The sequence below is a fragment of the Alosa pseudoharengus genome, unplaced genomic scaffold (assembly GCF_046254945.1).
Source record: "Alosa pseudoharengus isolate Yale_2024_CS ecotype anadromous, Long Island Sound unplaced genomic scaffold, YU_APseudo_1.1 YU_APseudo_1.1_scf_1, whole genome shotgun sequence".
NCBI lineage: Eukaryota > Metazoa > Chordata > Actinopteri > Clupeiformes > Clupeidae > Alosa > Alosa pseudoharengus.
In genome coordinates this window covers 59,088,262-59,102,996 of record NW_027468564.1, presented here as the reverse complement: position 1 = coordinate 59,102,996, position 14,735 = coordinate 59,088,262, and the positions used below count along the sequence as shown (strand labels likewise).

At 39.0% G+C, this 14,735-nt stretch overlaps 1 protein-coding gene and 1 long non-coding RNA gene across 2 annotated transcripts; both read right to left on the bottom strand.

The window, feature by feature from the left end:
- Positions 1-920: 920 nt before the first annotated feature.
- On the bottom strand, positions 921-5,216 carry LOC143116600 (uncharacterized). Its single transcript, XR_012985876.1, has 4 exons — positions 3,367-5,216; positions 2,636-2,704; positions 1,522-1,599; positions 921-1,002 (listed from the first exon to the last, which is right to left on the bottom strand). It is a non-coding gene; the product is annotated as an uncharacterized LOC143116600 (long non-coding RNA).
- A 3,659-nt stretch (positions 5,217-8,875) lies between these two features.
- LOC143135056 (myelin and lymphocyte protein-like) lies at positions 8,876-11,677 on the bottom strand. The gene is made up of 5 exons (XM_076295789.1): positions 11,552-11,677; positions 10,535-10,702; positions 9,501-9,641; positions 9,327-9,404; positions 8,876-9,183 (listed from the first exon to the last, which is right to left on the bottom strand). Exons 1-4 carry the CDS (start codon positions 11,639-11,641, stop codon positions 9,330-9,332), a joined length of 474 nt encoding a protein of 157 aa, XP_076151904.1. The 5' UTR covers positions 11,642-11,677; the 3' UTR covers positions 8,876-9,183; positions 9,327-9,329.
- Positions 11,678-14,735: the final 3,058 nt, after the last annotated feature.

The window sequence follows — 14,735 nt, the reverse complement described above, 5'->3', positions numbered from 1 at the left end:
GACAGGTGGCTGCTTAAAAAATTGAACAAAAGCTCGGAAGTGCCATCTACCAGCGTCTACTCCTCCGTGATCCTCAGATGGAACAAGTCTAACGGCCGGTGAGAATAAAAAAGAACAAACGGCGCGTCGGCTTTATCAGAAAGAATTTCTGCCAGATAGCAAAATGTATTTGGCCCGGATCCGGCCCAGATCCACCTTCAGATCTGGGCCGGATCCGCAAAACGGACCCGGGCCGGTGTCTTTTGGCACAACGGGCCAATACCGTTCCGCATCCATTTTCATGATCTGGCCCAGCTCTGAACCGGATGTGTTTTTTATTTGGCGGATCCGGGCCAAATGTGCAAATTATCGTCACGATCTGGGCCAGATCCGGACCAGATAAGTGTTCGATAGTGGCGATTGCGGCCCTTATTTGGGCCAAATGTGCACTTTATCATAATGATCTGGGCCAGATCCGGACCAGATGAGTATTCGATAGTGGCGATTGCGGCCCTTATTTGGGCCAAATGTGCACTGTATCATAATGATCTGGGCCAGATCCGGACCAGATGAGTATTCGATAGTGGCGATTGCGGCCCTTCTTTGGGCCAAATGCGGGCCAGCTCATTTTACGTCTGGCACCCATTTGTACTATATAGTCAATGTCACTAACAAATCAAGGAGTTACAGTATTTGTTCAGAATTTCAAGCTTTAAAAAGTTAAGATTGTCAAATGTATAAAGGATTACTAATAAAGCTTTTTAAACAGTAACATCCAATACCCCTAGTTGAACTCAGTAGCCAGTAGTTTAATCATGTATATTGAGTGTTAAATTATCAACATCTTGGAAGAAATTATCTAAAAATCAAAACCTTGTACTAATGTATTTCAGAAAAGAAGCACAAATTCAAAATTTTACTTACTTTATTAAATTTCATTTATCACACACACTTTCCCTCTCAATTTATTACACACACATGTAGCATGCACTGGGTGGTGGGTGGATCTTGTCCTTACTGCCCCTGTTAAGACAGGAAAGGCAATCAGCACACATGACAATCCTTGGCTAATGCTTCCTGTACAAAAATGACATTACTCAGCATTATCAAGATAGTTAATGATTTGAGTTGAATTTGAGAATGAATGATTTGTGATGCAGTGTGTAATGCTTCCACTAGATTGGAAATGTAAAAATCTTGTTCGAGAAAGATGACAAGTCTTAGTCTTGGAACAAGACAATTTGAAAAATGTGAAAATGGAGGGTACAAATTAGAAGACAAAGTGCAATGTCTATTTCTATCCCTGTTCAAACAATTTAAGCAAAAAAAAAAAAAAAAACAGCGTTCCACATTCAGCTTTTTAGCGAGACAGTTATCTTTGATTATGAGTGCACCACCGGGGACTCGAATTTCCAAATGACGATTGTCCGTCATACGAACGAGAATTTTAATCCTGATAACACCTTTATGTAATATATTTTGGTTTTTGAGTTTTAAATGTCAGAAACATAGGCTAAACAGTGCTACAAGACTTACACTTACCTTACTGAAAGGCAGGATTGCAGACAGGGCACGCCGAATTCACACCAGTCACGCCACCTCAACACCTCGGTCCTGGGGCTGAAGAGACGGGGGAAGAGGGAGAAGGCATGATTCATTCGATACCCGTCTAACAATATAAAATCATTATTTTAACATACAAACCCGTATCTCACAACATAGATAGCTCGCCAACATCCCAATTTGTTCAGTTTATTTTATTAAATAACATTTTAATAGCCTCCCTTATTACAATATAATATGTTTTATTTTATATCCTTTATATTTTTCTGAATGACTGATATTTATGACAGCACACTTTATGCAGATTAGCCTATAGCCTAGGCCTACTATTTATTATTACACACAATTCAGCTGTCTGGTTGAAGCCTGCAAATGTTGTAAACAAAGTAGCATAGTTGGCTAGCTTAGCCTATCATAGTCTACTGATTGGACTGTTCAGTTTCCCCATGTGTGTTTAAGTTTCAAGATAATACTTGTTCTCCTTGGGACAGGCCCTTTTGGGAAACGTTGGTATTGAGATGATCAGTCAATGCAAGAGTTTTAAACAAATATGTGCAGCAATGATAGCTAATGATGCTAAGTGGATTTAATAGTAATTTAGCTAGTCGTCTTCTATGCGTCCTTGTTTTCACGATTGTGAATGTTTTATTTAAGTCGCGCGTGTTCATTGAGCAGGAGAGGGAGGGAGAGTGAAAGGGAGGGAGCGCGAGAGAGAGCGGGGCAAGGATAGGGGGTTAACTTCTATACTGTTTGGTAAAGTTGCACACATAGTCTACAATGAAAGCAAGGAGAGGTGTGAAATTATTATTTATTTATTTGTTTTTGGACAACGTAGGCTACCGATAAGTAAAGCGGGAGATGTGGGTTGCTTTTGCTGCCGCGTAAGCTGCAAAGCAGTGCACTAGAAAGGGTGTGTCGCGATTCTGCCTTTTCACACTGCGACACAGTATCGTGGATATGAAGGTCGCGATTTCGGGTTCGAATCGTATATCGTTACAGCCCTACTGATAACACCTTTATATAATATATTTTGGTTTTTGAGTTTTAAATATCAGAAACATAGGCTAAACAGTGTTACAAGACTTACACTTACCTTACTGAAAGGCAGGATTGCAGACAGGGCACGCCGAATTCACGCCACCTGAACGCCTAGGTTCTGGGGCTGAAGAGAAGAGACGGGGGAGGAGGAAGAAGGCATGATTCATTCGATACTTGGATACCCGTCTAACAGTATAAAATCATTATTTTAACATACAAACACGTATCTCACAACATAGATAACTCGCCAACATCCCAATTCGTTCCATTGTTAGGGACCTGAAACCAGTCTATACGGCTCTAATTTTCATGGTGGATTACGTCGAATAAATCGACTAATCGTTGCAGCACTACAAAGAATCTGTCACTGTTTGTTATAACTATATTGTAACTCTGTAAAGTGTGTTTTCCATTGCTGCTGCTTCAGTTTTCTCAACCACGATTACCACAAGTTTGAAAATGCTCCCTCCCGCTATGTAGTAAAGTTGGCGCACGCTCAGGGCGAAATATTCTAGAGTGAAGCCATGAAACACGTATCCAGCGTTCCACATTCAGCTTTTAGAGAGACCGTTATCAAAGATCCTTGATTACTATCCGCTTTAACCCTCTCTGCCGTTATCTTTGATTACGAGTGCACCACCGGGGACCGCATTTCCAAATGACGATTGTCCGTCCTACAAACGAGAATTTTAATCCCTGATAACACCTTTATGTAATATATTTTCGTTTTTGAGTTTTAAATGTCAGAAACATAGGCTAAACAGTGCTAAAAGACTTAACACTTACCTTACTGAAAGGGAGGATTGCAGACAGGGCACGCCAGTCACGCCACCTGAACGCCTCGGTCCTGGGGCTGAAGAGACGGGGGCGGAGGGAGAAGGCATGATTCATTTGATAGCTGCTACTTGGATACACGCCTAACTGTATAAAATCATTATTTTAACATACAAACACGTATCTCACTACATAGAACACATCTCAATTATTTTCTGGCTTACAGAGGATGCGGTAGCGGTTAAGGAATCAGGCTAGCATGCTAGCCTGGAAATTGTGGGTTAAAATCTCAGCCTAAGTTGCTCTAAGGGAGACTAGCCCTGAAGTAACAAGTAAATTGACCAAATTAAGTCGCTTCGGATAAAAAGCGTTGCTAAATTAATTTGTACATGGATAAAATGAACATTTCAATAACCTTTGTTTACTCCAAAAGCTAACGTTAGCTAATTGTCCAAGACCAGTTTAAAGTAAATGTCAAAAGGAGCCATTAACATTATATGAAAGCAAAAATAATGTATTTCATTCTAATATAGTTGAAGCAAATAGGCTTACCTGAAACAAATCAAACGAACTCTTCTTTTCACTAGAAGCTAGCTCTCGTGTTCACCAACCGCTTCCGTTAATGTCAAACTCAGCTCTGGCAGCGGTAAGGCAGTTGAACTCGTAGAACTAAAAATTCGCGCTTCTGTTTCACGACGGCTGGCCGTATCAGTTGTGACTGTGCTTCCCGCCCCCTGGTGTCTGATCCGGGTCAATGTCTCCATCACGACAGTAAAACAGAGGTGACAGTTACACGGATTTGCCAGTTTGAAGGCGGAGTCTGTCCGGAGTCTACTATCTGGATGCATTCACTGGCCAAGTTTAAAGATAACCTCAACCACCCACAATGTGTGATTTGCGTCGATGTTCTGGCGAATGAGATCTTAAAACCTGTCAAAATGAAACGACATCTCAAAATACAGATGTCGGCTCAGCACCGTGGAGGAAAATCTCCGTGTCGCCGTATGCAGCATTCCTCCTAGAATTAAATTGTTAAAGATAGTAAACCAGAAAAGGGAAATAAAAAATATATTGTTATTGTTATCGCCATACATATAATTAATGTAACGTTGTAGGCCTAATGCTGCATGTGTATGTGTGTGTGCGTGCTTGTGTGTGCGCGCTACGCACATAGCGCTCTGATCTGATATGGCGGCAGCCTACACTTGTTTAATCGTGATTGTTTGGTTTTCTCGGTTCTTGTTCACATGGAGTAAATAAAACAAATGACTTTGCTTTCTAGTTTTTGCTTGATTTAGTTGTTAACGTTTGAGGGGGGTATTTGAGTAAGGACTTATAATGGGTTTGGGGAAAGTGGGGTCTCTAGACCTCGCCATACTTTTTTGTGGGGTCGCCAGACAAAAAGTTTAAGAACCACTGCTGTAGGCTACAGTAGTTTACCGCAGAGAACGTCTAAGGGTATGATTTCTGCATGACATGTAATTCCCATTTCCTCTTGAAGCCGAAATAAATCTGAGAATGTTTATCGGACATGCTTGTTTTTTACTGCAGGTACGCTACGTTAATCCTATCAATAGCAGAACGTAGGTAAAATAATGTTACCATTAGCATGGTTGAGTGATGGAGGCCAATTTGATTATTGATGTATTTGTAGAAAACCATAAATGCGTTTATAGGCTACCAAGCAAATCGATAACAGCACTAATTGTATCTTTCGACTGTCATCTCATTTGCTTATGACCATAACCTAGGCTACTAACAGGAGCTAAGTGAGCTAGCTACAACACGTTCGCTACGTGATGTTTTTTTAATGGAAAATATATAGGCTACCTGAAAGATAACCTGTCTATGATGCACCCTAAACACCGGGCTGGGACATTTCTGCTCAAGGTCTCAAAAAGCATCTGAGTCAACGTTCATTCCCAAACACCCATATAGGCTAGCCTACTTCAATCCTCTATTTTAAAATGTGATTCAAGTAAGGAAGAGCATGGCTCAAAGTAAAGTAACTGAAACTACATAAATTCATCAAAGTGAATAATTTGTGTCAACTCGCCACAATGTAGATTTATTAACGCACCCGTGATGATCTACATCTCCATTTAAACCAGATGTTTTAGAGCGCACGTTGAGATGTATTCAGGGCAGGGCTGTACCTACACATATTTGTTGAACGTGCTACAAAAATAATTCTTTGCGATGGATGATTTAGTACCAACGTTACACCGGTCAGATACAGTTTTGCCTATGGCTATTCCGTGAGACTGAGGCGCTTTTTGTTTGTTCGAAGTGCGTGTTTAGGGTGTGAGAGGGGAGTCAATGTGCTTTGATTCCAGCTTGGTAGTTGTAGTCTAAGCGATTAAAAAACACGTGTGTGTGAAGTATCCAAACAATGATAACGCTTTCATTATGGCTGCTTTAGCCACAGACCTTGAGCTTCTGTACAGTGGGTTGGGTTCCATTTAGAAGTGTCCACTTCATTCGCCCTTTCCGTGATTCACAGCTACGTGAAATTAATTACTACTGATATGCAAAACTATTAACTTCTCGCCAAGAGGTGGCAGCTTGATACTGTAAGGTGTAAGCCATTGGTTCCAAAGGAGATTTTATTTGGGTCGCCAGCATAGCCTGTGACAATTTGTGTTGTGTAATAGGCCTAGCATAGGGCCTACCTTATATAGCTTATAGTTTGTTCACGGTTTTGTCATAACTCCCTCTATGCATTTTTGCATTTAGAATAGCTCTAAAACCGGGGAGCGAACACGTCACAGGGGGGGCGCCAGTGCGTGGATATCTCAATCGCAAAATTAAACAATATTTCTATCGGGCGCCTACCATGGACAAGGCTGGGTGAAAATCAAAAGATTGCGTCAAAAGATTGAGCTTAACCATGGACCTCATGGTTGCAAAATGTAAGGGAACATGAATCAGCATATTATTTGCACAAACAATAACGGACAGTAGCTCTTCAACTTTGCCCGTTAAAATGTGAACAGTCTCGCAACGCATTTCATGAAGGCCCTTTTGGACATGTCAGTTATTTGCACCACTGGGTAAAACGGCATTTTGTTTTAGACTACTGGTATTTAATTTGTGCATTGACAATAAAGCTGAATATCATTTGAACTAGATGACTAAACTTATGCATATGTAGAAGAAGAAACATTCACAAAAATCCATGACATGACCTCTCTTCTTGATAGCTGTTGAAAACTGCATGGAACTGACAGGGATTGTTTTGTTTAATAATAAATAAATAAATAAATACATTATGCTGCTACCTTCTGCTTTTCCCAAATACAATGTAGCCAGGTGTACCTTTCATCAGTCCAGTTGCAATGGATGGACTGTGATGAACTGCCCTACTTGTGATTGTTTAGAGATTTTAAAGGTTTTATAACAATGTTACAGATTTTTTGGCCCAGAAACAAATCTATTCACCTTTGCAGCGCCAGTAGGCTACTTTGTGTGCGGAATGTGTGCAAACACACATTCCAAACAAGCATACATCTAGTTAATAGCTCATCTATCTGAGTGAGGAGTTGTGCTCGTTAGAATCAGCTGTTTTAGAGAATGGTTGGAGTGTGAGCTGGGTACCTGCCCACACAGTTTGAGAGCACATTTTCATGATTTTGAAGCCTTTTTAACAAACTTGTCGAAACTTGTTTGATTGGTAATTCATGTTTTTCTGAGTGATTAATGGCACCCCTTTCTGTGACGTCACAAACACAATTTTTGGTTTACAGCGATTTTAAAAGCAAGTTTGGCCAGTTCACCCAGTCTGCTTTGACAGACGTCATGTTTTCAACTGATCTGACCTGCCCATTCTTCACACAAGCTTACATCACAGACCACTTGGAGGTGCAAAGAATATCAGATTTTTGGTTGATTTGACCATCAGTTAACTTCGAAACAGGCACCTCATACATCATAGGAGTGGTTAACATCAAAAAATCTTGACTGAAGTAATTCAGCACCTTCAACATGTTTAGTGTTCTAGACTTAGTGAACACACATGGATTGCTATAAAAATTGTTCTTTCATTACAATGAAACACAACAAAATACTTTTATAACATTTGAGCCCTACTATGAGATCGCAATGGCGAAGCAGCCTTTATTTGCACCTCCAACAGTATGGCGTACCTGGTGACCGCCCAAAAAACGCCCACAAATGCCCATATGTTTGTGTTAGAGAATTCACCTTATTCATCCAGTGGCCATTGTAAGCCAGAACGAGGCTACTGGGTGCACTTGCCATCACACCTCAGTCTAGCAGATGGTGCTAATGCACTCTGTTTGTAAACTGCCAAAAAAAAACACACACACAGAAGAAGGAGAATGGTTCACTGGCCTGCCAGACAGAGGTTAGGTCAGAGACAAGAGACAAACGGAGAGATGAGTCTTTGAAGTGCTCATTCCATTACACCAAAGATCCTTGATTACTAACATTTAGGGGAATATAGCAGGACAAACTCTTTCACTCATTCTGCTACTCATTAGGTATCACCTTATTATTATTATTTGTAATTCATATTTATTTATTATAAAAATAGATTGCGCCTGAGGGACTATCCACACGATCTGCCAGAGTCAGCTGGGAGGAAGTAGAAAAGACGGCTGGACATACCAGCTGACGTTGACGTACTGTAATGCTGTTTTAATAAACCATTGTCGCCATACATTTAAAGGGATATTCCACCATTTGGGGAAAGCAGACAAATGGTTAGTGACTGGATTATTACGCCTGAATGAGAGTATAGTTCCAAGTCAAATCAGCCTAGAAATCGCATGTTTCTTTTTCCATTAGTTTTATTACACTTTCTAACTTGAGAAGAGACAAGTTTAAATAGGAAAATTACCGGAAATCATAGTCACTTTTAAACATGATGCTAGCAGGCGAGATGCTAATGGTCTAATCCGATTCAATGATCTATGCTAGGCTGGAGCTAAAAGTGGTATCGCCAGACTCAGAGAACGGCTGGATGAACTTGAGAAAGGTAAAAATCAATTGTTCAACTTAAGGGGAGGTGGAAAATGAGTGTAATTCCCCAAATGGTGGAATATCCCTTTAACTCTCTCTCTACAGCTGTTATGGTCCCTTGATGCCACCTGGGAATATCAGGGATCGTCCCCATGATTACCTTGTTTTTCCCACTGTGAGTGTTCATGTGCTTTACCATCGGAATTTGTGAAAAACATGGATGCCACAACAAAGGTTATAGCATTATTAATATAACTGTATTTGCTTCAAGATATGATGTAAGAGGCTTGTGAAAGAATGATATGCAGCTTTTGAAAAAAACGGAAATTCCCAAGTTCACATTAAAATTGTTGGACATGAAAGTCCACAAGGGCAACAAATGAACTACAACGTGACAACAAAAGTGATGAAGAGCCCCCAACTGGGCAACTCAGTTAGCAAAATCTTCCCCCAGTTTCCAACCTCTTATTCCCACATGAAGTGAATGATGACGTTTTCACTGGGAAAAATGTTTGCATTTATCCAAGAACAACTAGGATATTTTAAGATTTTGATTTTATTTCATCCTACATGAAAAGGCAAATTTAGATAACACACAATGTTTTGGCATACATCTAAAATGTTATTTCATAAAACCTGTTACTTCAATTATATCACTTGTCTGTTTTTACAAAAATAAGGATACAATTCATGTGTTTCACATAAAACATGATATTAACTGCACCGAGGCATGCAACTGAATAAATGAAGAAATTTATACAAAATTGAATTGTGTTACAATGTAGATCTAAAAAATTTTCAGCTCAATGCTTTGACGTCCTACAGAAGTTCCTGCCAGGACAAGACCTTGAAAAGAAGAAAAAGGGGTATGAATTGTATGAAATGTGCACTGGCACCTCTAACTAACACCCACAGACACACTCTAAATCTCCCTGCTTCGACCTACTGTATACCATCATTTTAAATTAAACACACTTAAATCCACTTACTCTCTAGAAGCTCTTCCATCTAATGGCAGAGAATATGGCATGGACAAAATAGAGTAGTGTAGCAAGGTAGGCAAACACCTAGATGAGGGAAAAACAACATTGTGAACTCAATCCAAAACAGGGAAAATACAGAGAATCTCATTTATTTGGATGTGTTCGTTCGTTAAGCCTTACGGAAGATGAGATGTTCATTTTGTAGTATTTATCCTGGGTGGTATTTCTTGGAGAGATATCTCCCATGTCAATGGTCACTTTAGCCAAAGGGACAGCAGCACTGAGGTAGAGGACCGCTGCCACGAAGTGGTAGAACACGTCCTTTACCAAGAAGCAAAGGTGAAAAAGCAAAAACTTTTCAACACATTTGAACACAGAATATAAAATGTACCAGACTATAGCTAACTAGCTTAAAGCTATTATTTGCCTTACAAATACAAACAACACTTTTGTTTTGTTGTGTGCTAAAACAGTTACACAGATCATAGTGAATAGCCTGGATGGTATTCCAGAAAGGAGGAAGTAGTTAACAAACTCTGTCTCTCTGGGTTGATTTACTTTTGGTTGCAAGCAGCTGATCTGGGTTATTTCACTATGAGTTCAGCACTTGCCAAACTACTATAAAAAGCCATCATCAGTCAAGTTCAGAAATGATGAGTCACCATGAACACACATTAGAAAACTACCCCACTTCCACTCCATTTAAGAAATTCTCATATCTGCCTATGAGCAGAATGCCCACATTTTCAGAAGAATATGCAATACAGACTGCAGACACTAAATTAGCCAATGACTCTAACAGCACAAACAATTATTTGTATGGCCAGACTTTTAACAGCACAAACTGTAAGAACCTATTATTATTAATTTGCTATACCAGTTCAATGCTGTATATTCATTTCAAATAACTTTTAATAGGCTATTAGCTTACAAGGAGAAAAGTGGTGACATATTTAGCCCTCTGAATACATGATTTTTAACAAAACCTGCTCTAGAATACATCCTTGTGTATTTGAAATGATAGATGTGTTCACTCCTTTACCACATACTGTCAAACTGGACAAATTATTCCAATAAGATACATTATGTTGCTTTAAAATGAAGGTTGTACAATATTAAGTTGAAGGTACTGAAGTGCAAGCATAAAAATGTAAATGTTCTAGAATGTGTAGATGTACACTTCACAGTGATATAGTGTATAAATGTCATTTTACCGCTGCTGCCCATCCACGGCTGCTGTGGTGTGTTCCACAGATAAAGACAAACATCCAGATGAGAGTCATACAGAAACATAAAAGTGACACTGTCATCACCCATGCCTGAGGGTTATGAGGCTCAATAAATGTGGATGCCACCAGAGTCCAGACCAGACCACCAAAGACCTGAGAGAGGTTGAAAATAAGTAATACTTTATTGTCACAATGCTACATGCAATCATTCTGTAATAAACAATTATCATAAACAATTATCTAAAATTCTATTTAAAACTATTAGGCCTATTATTTTTTTGTAGTCTACGACTATGTTTAATCCATGTACGGACACCGCCCCCATGCTATTTTGTCCCTATTGTTATTTGGTCACCATCATGCCAAACTGGGCTAGCTTGTTAGGATGGTAATGCAACTAGGGGTGAGTCAATGGGAGTTGTCCATCACCCACCTGAAATCTGCCTTATAAACTGAGCTTGACTGTCCAAATTATACCAAGTACTGCCACAAAACCACCCTGTTTCTTCACAATAAATTGTACCATACATTCATAAAATATAATTTTCTGAAATAATGCCACAGAGAGCAAATTAACCCATTAGTAAATGATGGAAAGACTGGACATTTGTGTATATTTAGTACTTAATGAAAAACTCTAAATTCAGCATTTATAATATTTACAAACAGTTAATAAGTTTTTAGGCATACTCATACATGGCTTGAAAATCTAATTATCTTCCTTTCTTCAAAGCACATCTCAAGACCTTTCTGTTTAATGATCACTTCTCCTCCACACCCAACACATAGCTCCATACAGATAACTTGTCTTTGTTGTATTGTTTTGTTTGTTTGTTGTTGTGTTTCCTTGCCTTCCTACTATGTAAAGCAACCTTGGGTTTGAGAAAGGCGCTATATAAAATAAACGTATTATTATTATTATTATTATTATTATTAATTCATCATTACAATAGCACAATGTTTTGTTAACACTCTTGTCTGAAAGAATGAAGAAGAACTTACGATCTCTAGCAGATAAAACATGTCTGGTATTGATGTGAATATGGCAAAGCCAGTGGGCAAGCGCTGCCGGTAACCTGTGTCCATGTCCATGGTTAACAAAGTGAATCTCACAGTAAGTAAGGCACAGAAGTCCCTATCCTTTATAAAAAGCAAAAACTTGAAAAACAAGCTTGCCAAGCTCTGCCATCTTCATTTAAGACCCACCCAAGAACATAGCTGTCTCATGGGTGTGAAGCATACCTTGTCCAAAAATGTCTGGGGAATTTCAGGAACTTGTTTCCTTCCATCTAGAAGTTCTTGGTATCAGATCACATTAGGGCTGTGAGATATGACCAAAATACTACACACTTTCTGTCACGATTCTGGGCTTGGGTGTACTTACTTCTAATTTTGAACTCCTGTAGATAGATATGGTTTTATTCCCCTCTAAACATAGCCTACAATCTAAATAATGGCTAGTGGAAAGTGTCCCGAACCCCCCCCCAAATAAAACCCATGTTAACTAAATCTATCTATAAATTCATGATGTGACCAAAAACATGACCATTCTACCTGCCCAGAGAATTGACCTATCACAGCTTCACCTTACGGCTCCATAGAAATGTATTGAGAGTCGTATTTTTTTCCAGTTTTATGGGATTGTATAGTGATGTAAGTTGAATAAGGACAGCCAAACGACATGTACGTATGGGGTTAACGCAACACCGATACACAGAATAATGGCACTGAATTCTTAGAGGTATTTTCTGATTTCCTTTCTACTTTAACTATCCAAACAGAAAAAATACTTATATTGGGTGATTTTAATATACATATGGATAATGTGAACGATTGTCTCACAATAGCATTTCAATCCCTAATTGACCATGTCGGGTTTTGCCAAAATGTTAATTCACCCACGCACCGAGATAACCATACTATTGATCTAGTCTTGTCATACGGCATAAGCATAGAACAGTTAACAATCTTGCCACAACACCCGACCTTAACTGACCACCATCTAATTACTTTTACAATGACATTACAATATGCAGTACCTAATTTAGCTGAATACTACAGCCGCGGCCTATCTGAAAAAACTAATGCAGGCTTTCTAGACAAATTTTGCTTACGCTTGCCCCATTCCGGACTCATGTGGTATCAGAAGGCCCTTTCCTTAATCCAGCCGAGGTCGACTTGTTAACTGATAATGTGATGAACTTATTACGCTCAACCCTTGATTCAGTAGCACCACTCAATAAGAGAATAAGAAAACAAGTAAGGTGTGCTCCATGGTATACCACACAGACAAAAACCTTCAAACAAACAGCGCGTAAACTTGAACAAAAATGGCGTACCACTAAATTGGAAGTTTTTCACCAAGCATGGAAAGATAGCCTCATCACATACAAAAAAACACTCAACGAGGCTGTCAACCTACTATTTCTCGCTGATCGAAGAAAACAAAAATAATACAAAATTTCTCTTTACCACAATCTCCCGCCTGACGAAGAGCCACACCGAAGTAACTGAATATAACCCTATATGAACCCTATATGCCTAAACAGTAATGACTTCATTAACTTTTTCAATGACAAAATTGAAACAATTAGAGATAAGATTAATAACCAATCATTCTCACCAAATATTCATACTCCATTGCTGAACGGTAGCGAAAACATAATTGAATCTACTACTGTTTTACTGCTACACTGTTTTTCATGCTATATTAGCACACATGATTAATGGCTGCGGTCAGGCTTCTGCTACAATACTGAATGAATGAATGGCTATAACCCTATTACCTCAACCTGTTCTTGCACTGAAATAGTTTTTTATTTTACCTTGTCTACATTATACTTTACTCTCCTATTTGTCCATACTATTTATGCTGGTCTCTAGACCTTACTCTTGCACTGTTGCACTGTTGGACTAATGTTGGACTACTTTTTGCACCTTCACCATGACACTAACTCTCTTGAGCACCTTGCCATCCACACATAACTAAGGACTATGGTTGGACTACTGTTTGCACCTTCACCATGAAACTCACTCCCTTTAGCACCTTACCAGTCCCGGCCCTGTCACTACAAGCGTCTTATGCTTGATCACCCTCAAGCACATTGGACTTTCTTAATTTAATTTATATAGTGTATTTAGTATTTAGTTTTGTTAGTTTTCTTATCTCTCTTATCTTCTACTGTCTTTATTGTACAATGGAGTTTAGTTATATGTTTATACTTATACTTATGTTTACCATTTCTGCTGTAAGTGCATGTTGTTTGTGATGTCTGTATGCTACTGAGACCCTTGAATTTCCCCTTGGGGATCAATAAAGTATCTATCTATCTATCTATCTATCTATCTATCTATCTATCTATCTACCTATCTATCTATCGAATCACAGATGAGACGAACAATGTTGAATTCATTTACACCTATCGACATATTAGACCTCACTTCCACAATTTCCTCATCAAAATCTACAACTAGTCTACTAGATCCTATTCCTACCCATCTTCTGAAGACTGCTCTCCCTTTCTTGGATAATGCTTTTCTCCAGATTATAAATAACTCACTGCTATCAGGGCATGTACCAGTCGTTTAAGTTATCTGTTATTAAGCCATCCCTCAAAAAACCTACCCTTGACCCTAACAACCTGGCCAACTATAGGCCTATATCTAATCTCCCTTTTTTGTCAAAAATACTAGAAAAAATAGTGTCCAAACAAATTGGTGCTTTCTTGCATATGAATAAAATCCAAGAATTATATCAGTCTGGTTTCAGAGCTCATGCTGCCTTTGACACCATAGACCACGACATACTACTCCACAGGCTTGAACATTTGATTTGAGCATTAAAGACTCAGCACTTATTTTTTGATTAAAATTGTCTTGTAGTCTACAACTATGTTTAATCCATATACGGACACCGCCCCCATGCTATTTTGTCCCTATTGTTATTTGGTCACCATCTTGCCAAACTGGGCTAGCTTATAGGATGGTAATTCAACTAGGGGTGAGTCAATGGGAGTTGTCCATCACCCACCTGAAATCCGCCTTATAAACTGAGCTTGACTGTCCAAATTATACCAAGTACTGCCACATAAAACCACCCTGTTTCTTCACAATAAATTGTACCATACATTCAAAAAATATACTTTTCTGAAATAATGCAACAGAGAGCAAATTAACCCATTAGTAA

Excerpts from the sequence above, each read along its gene's own strand:
- LOC143135056 (XM_076295789.1), bottom strand. The coding sequence starts at position 11,641 with ATGGACATGGACACAGGTTACCGGCAGCGCTTGCCCACTGGCTTTGCC. Across the intron at positions 9,642-10,534 it reads GCCGTGGATGGGCAGCAGCG|GACGTGTTCTACCACTTCGT; the intron begins GTAAAATGACAT and ends TTCTTGGTAAAG. Across the intron at positions 9,405-9,500 it reads AAATGAACATCTCATCTTCC|GTGTTTGCCTACCTTGCTAC; the intron begins GTAAGGCTTAAC and ends TCCCTCATCTAG.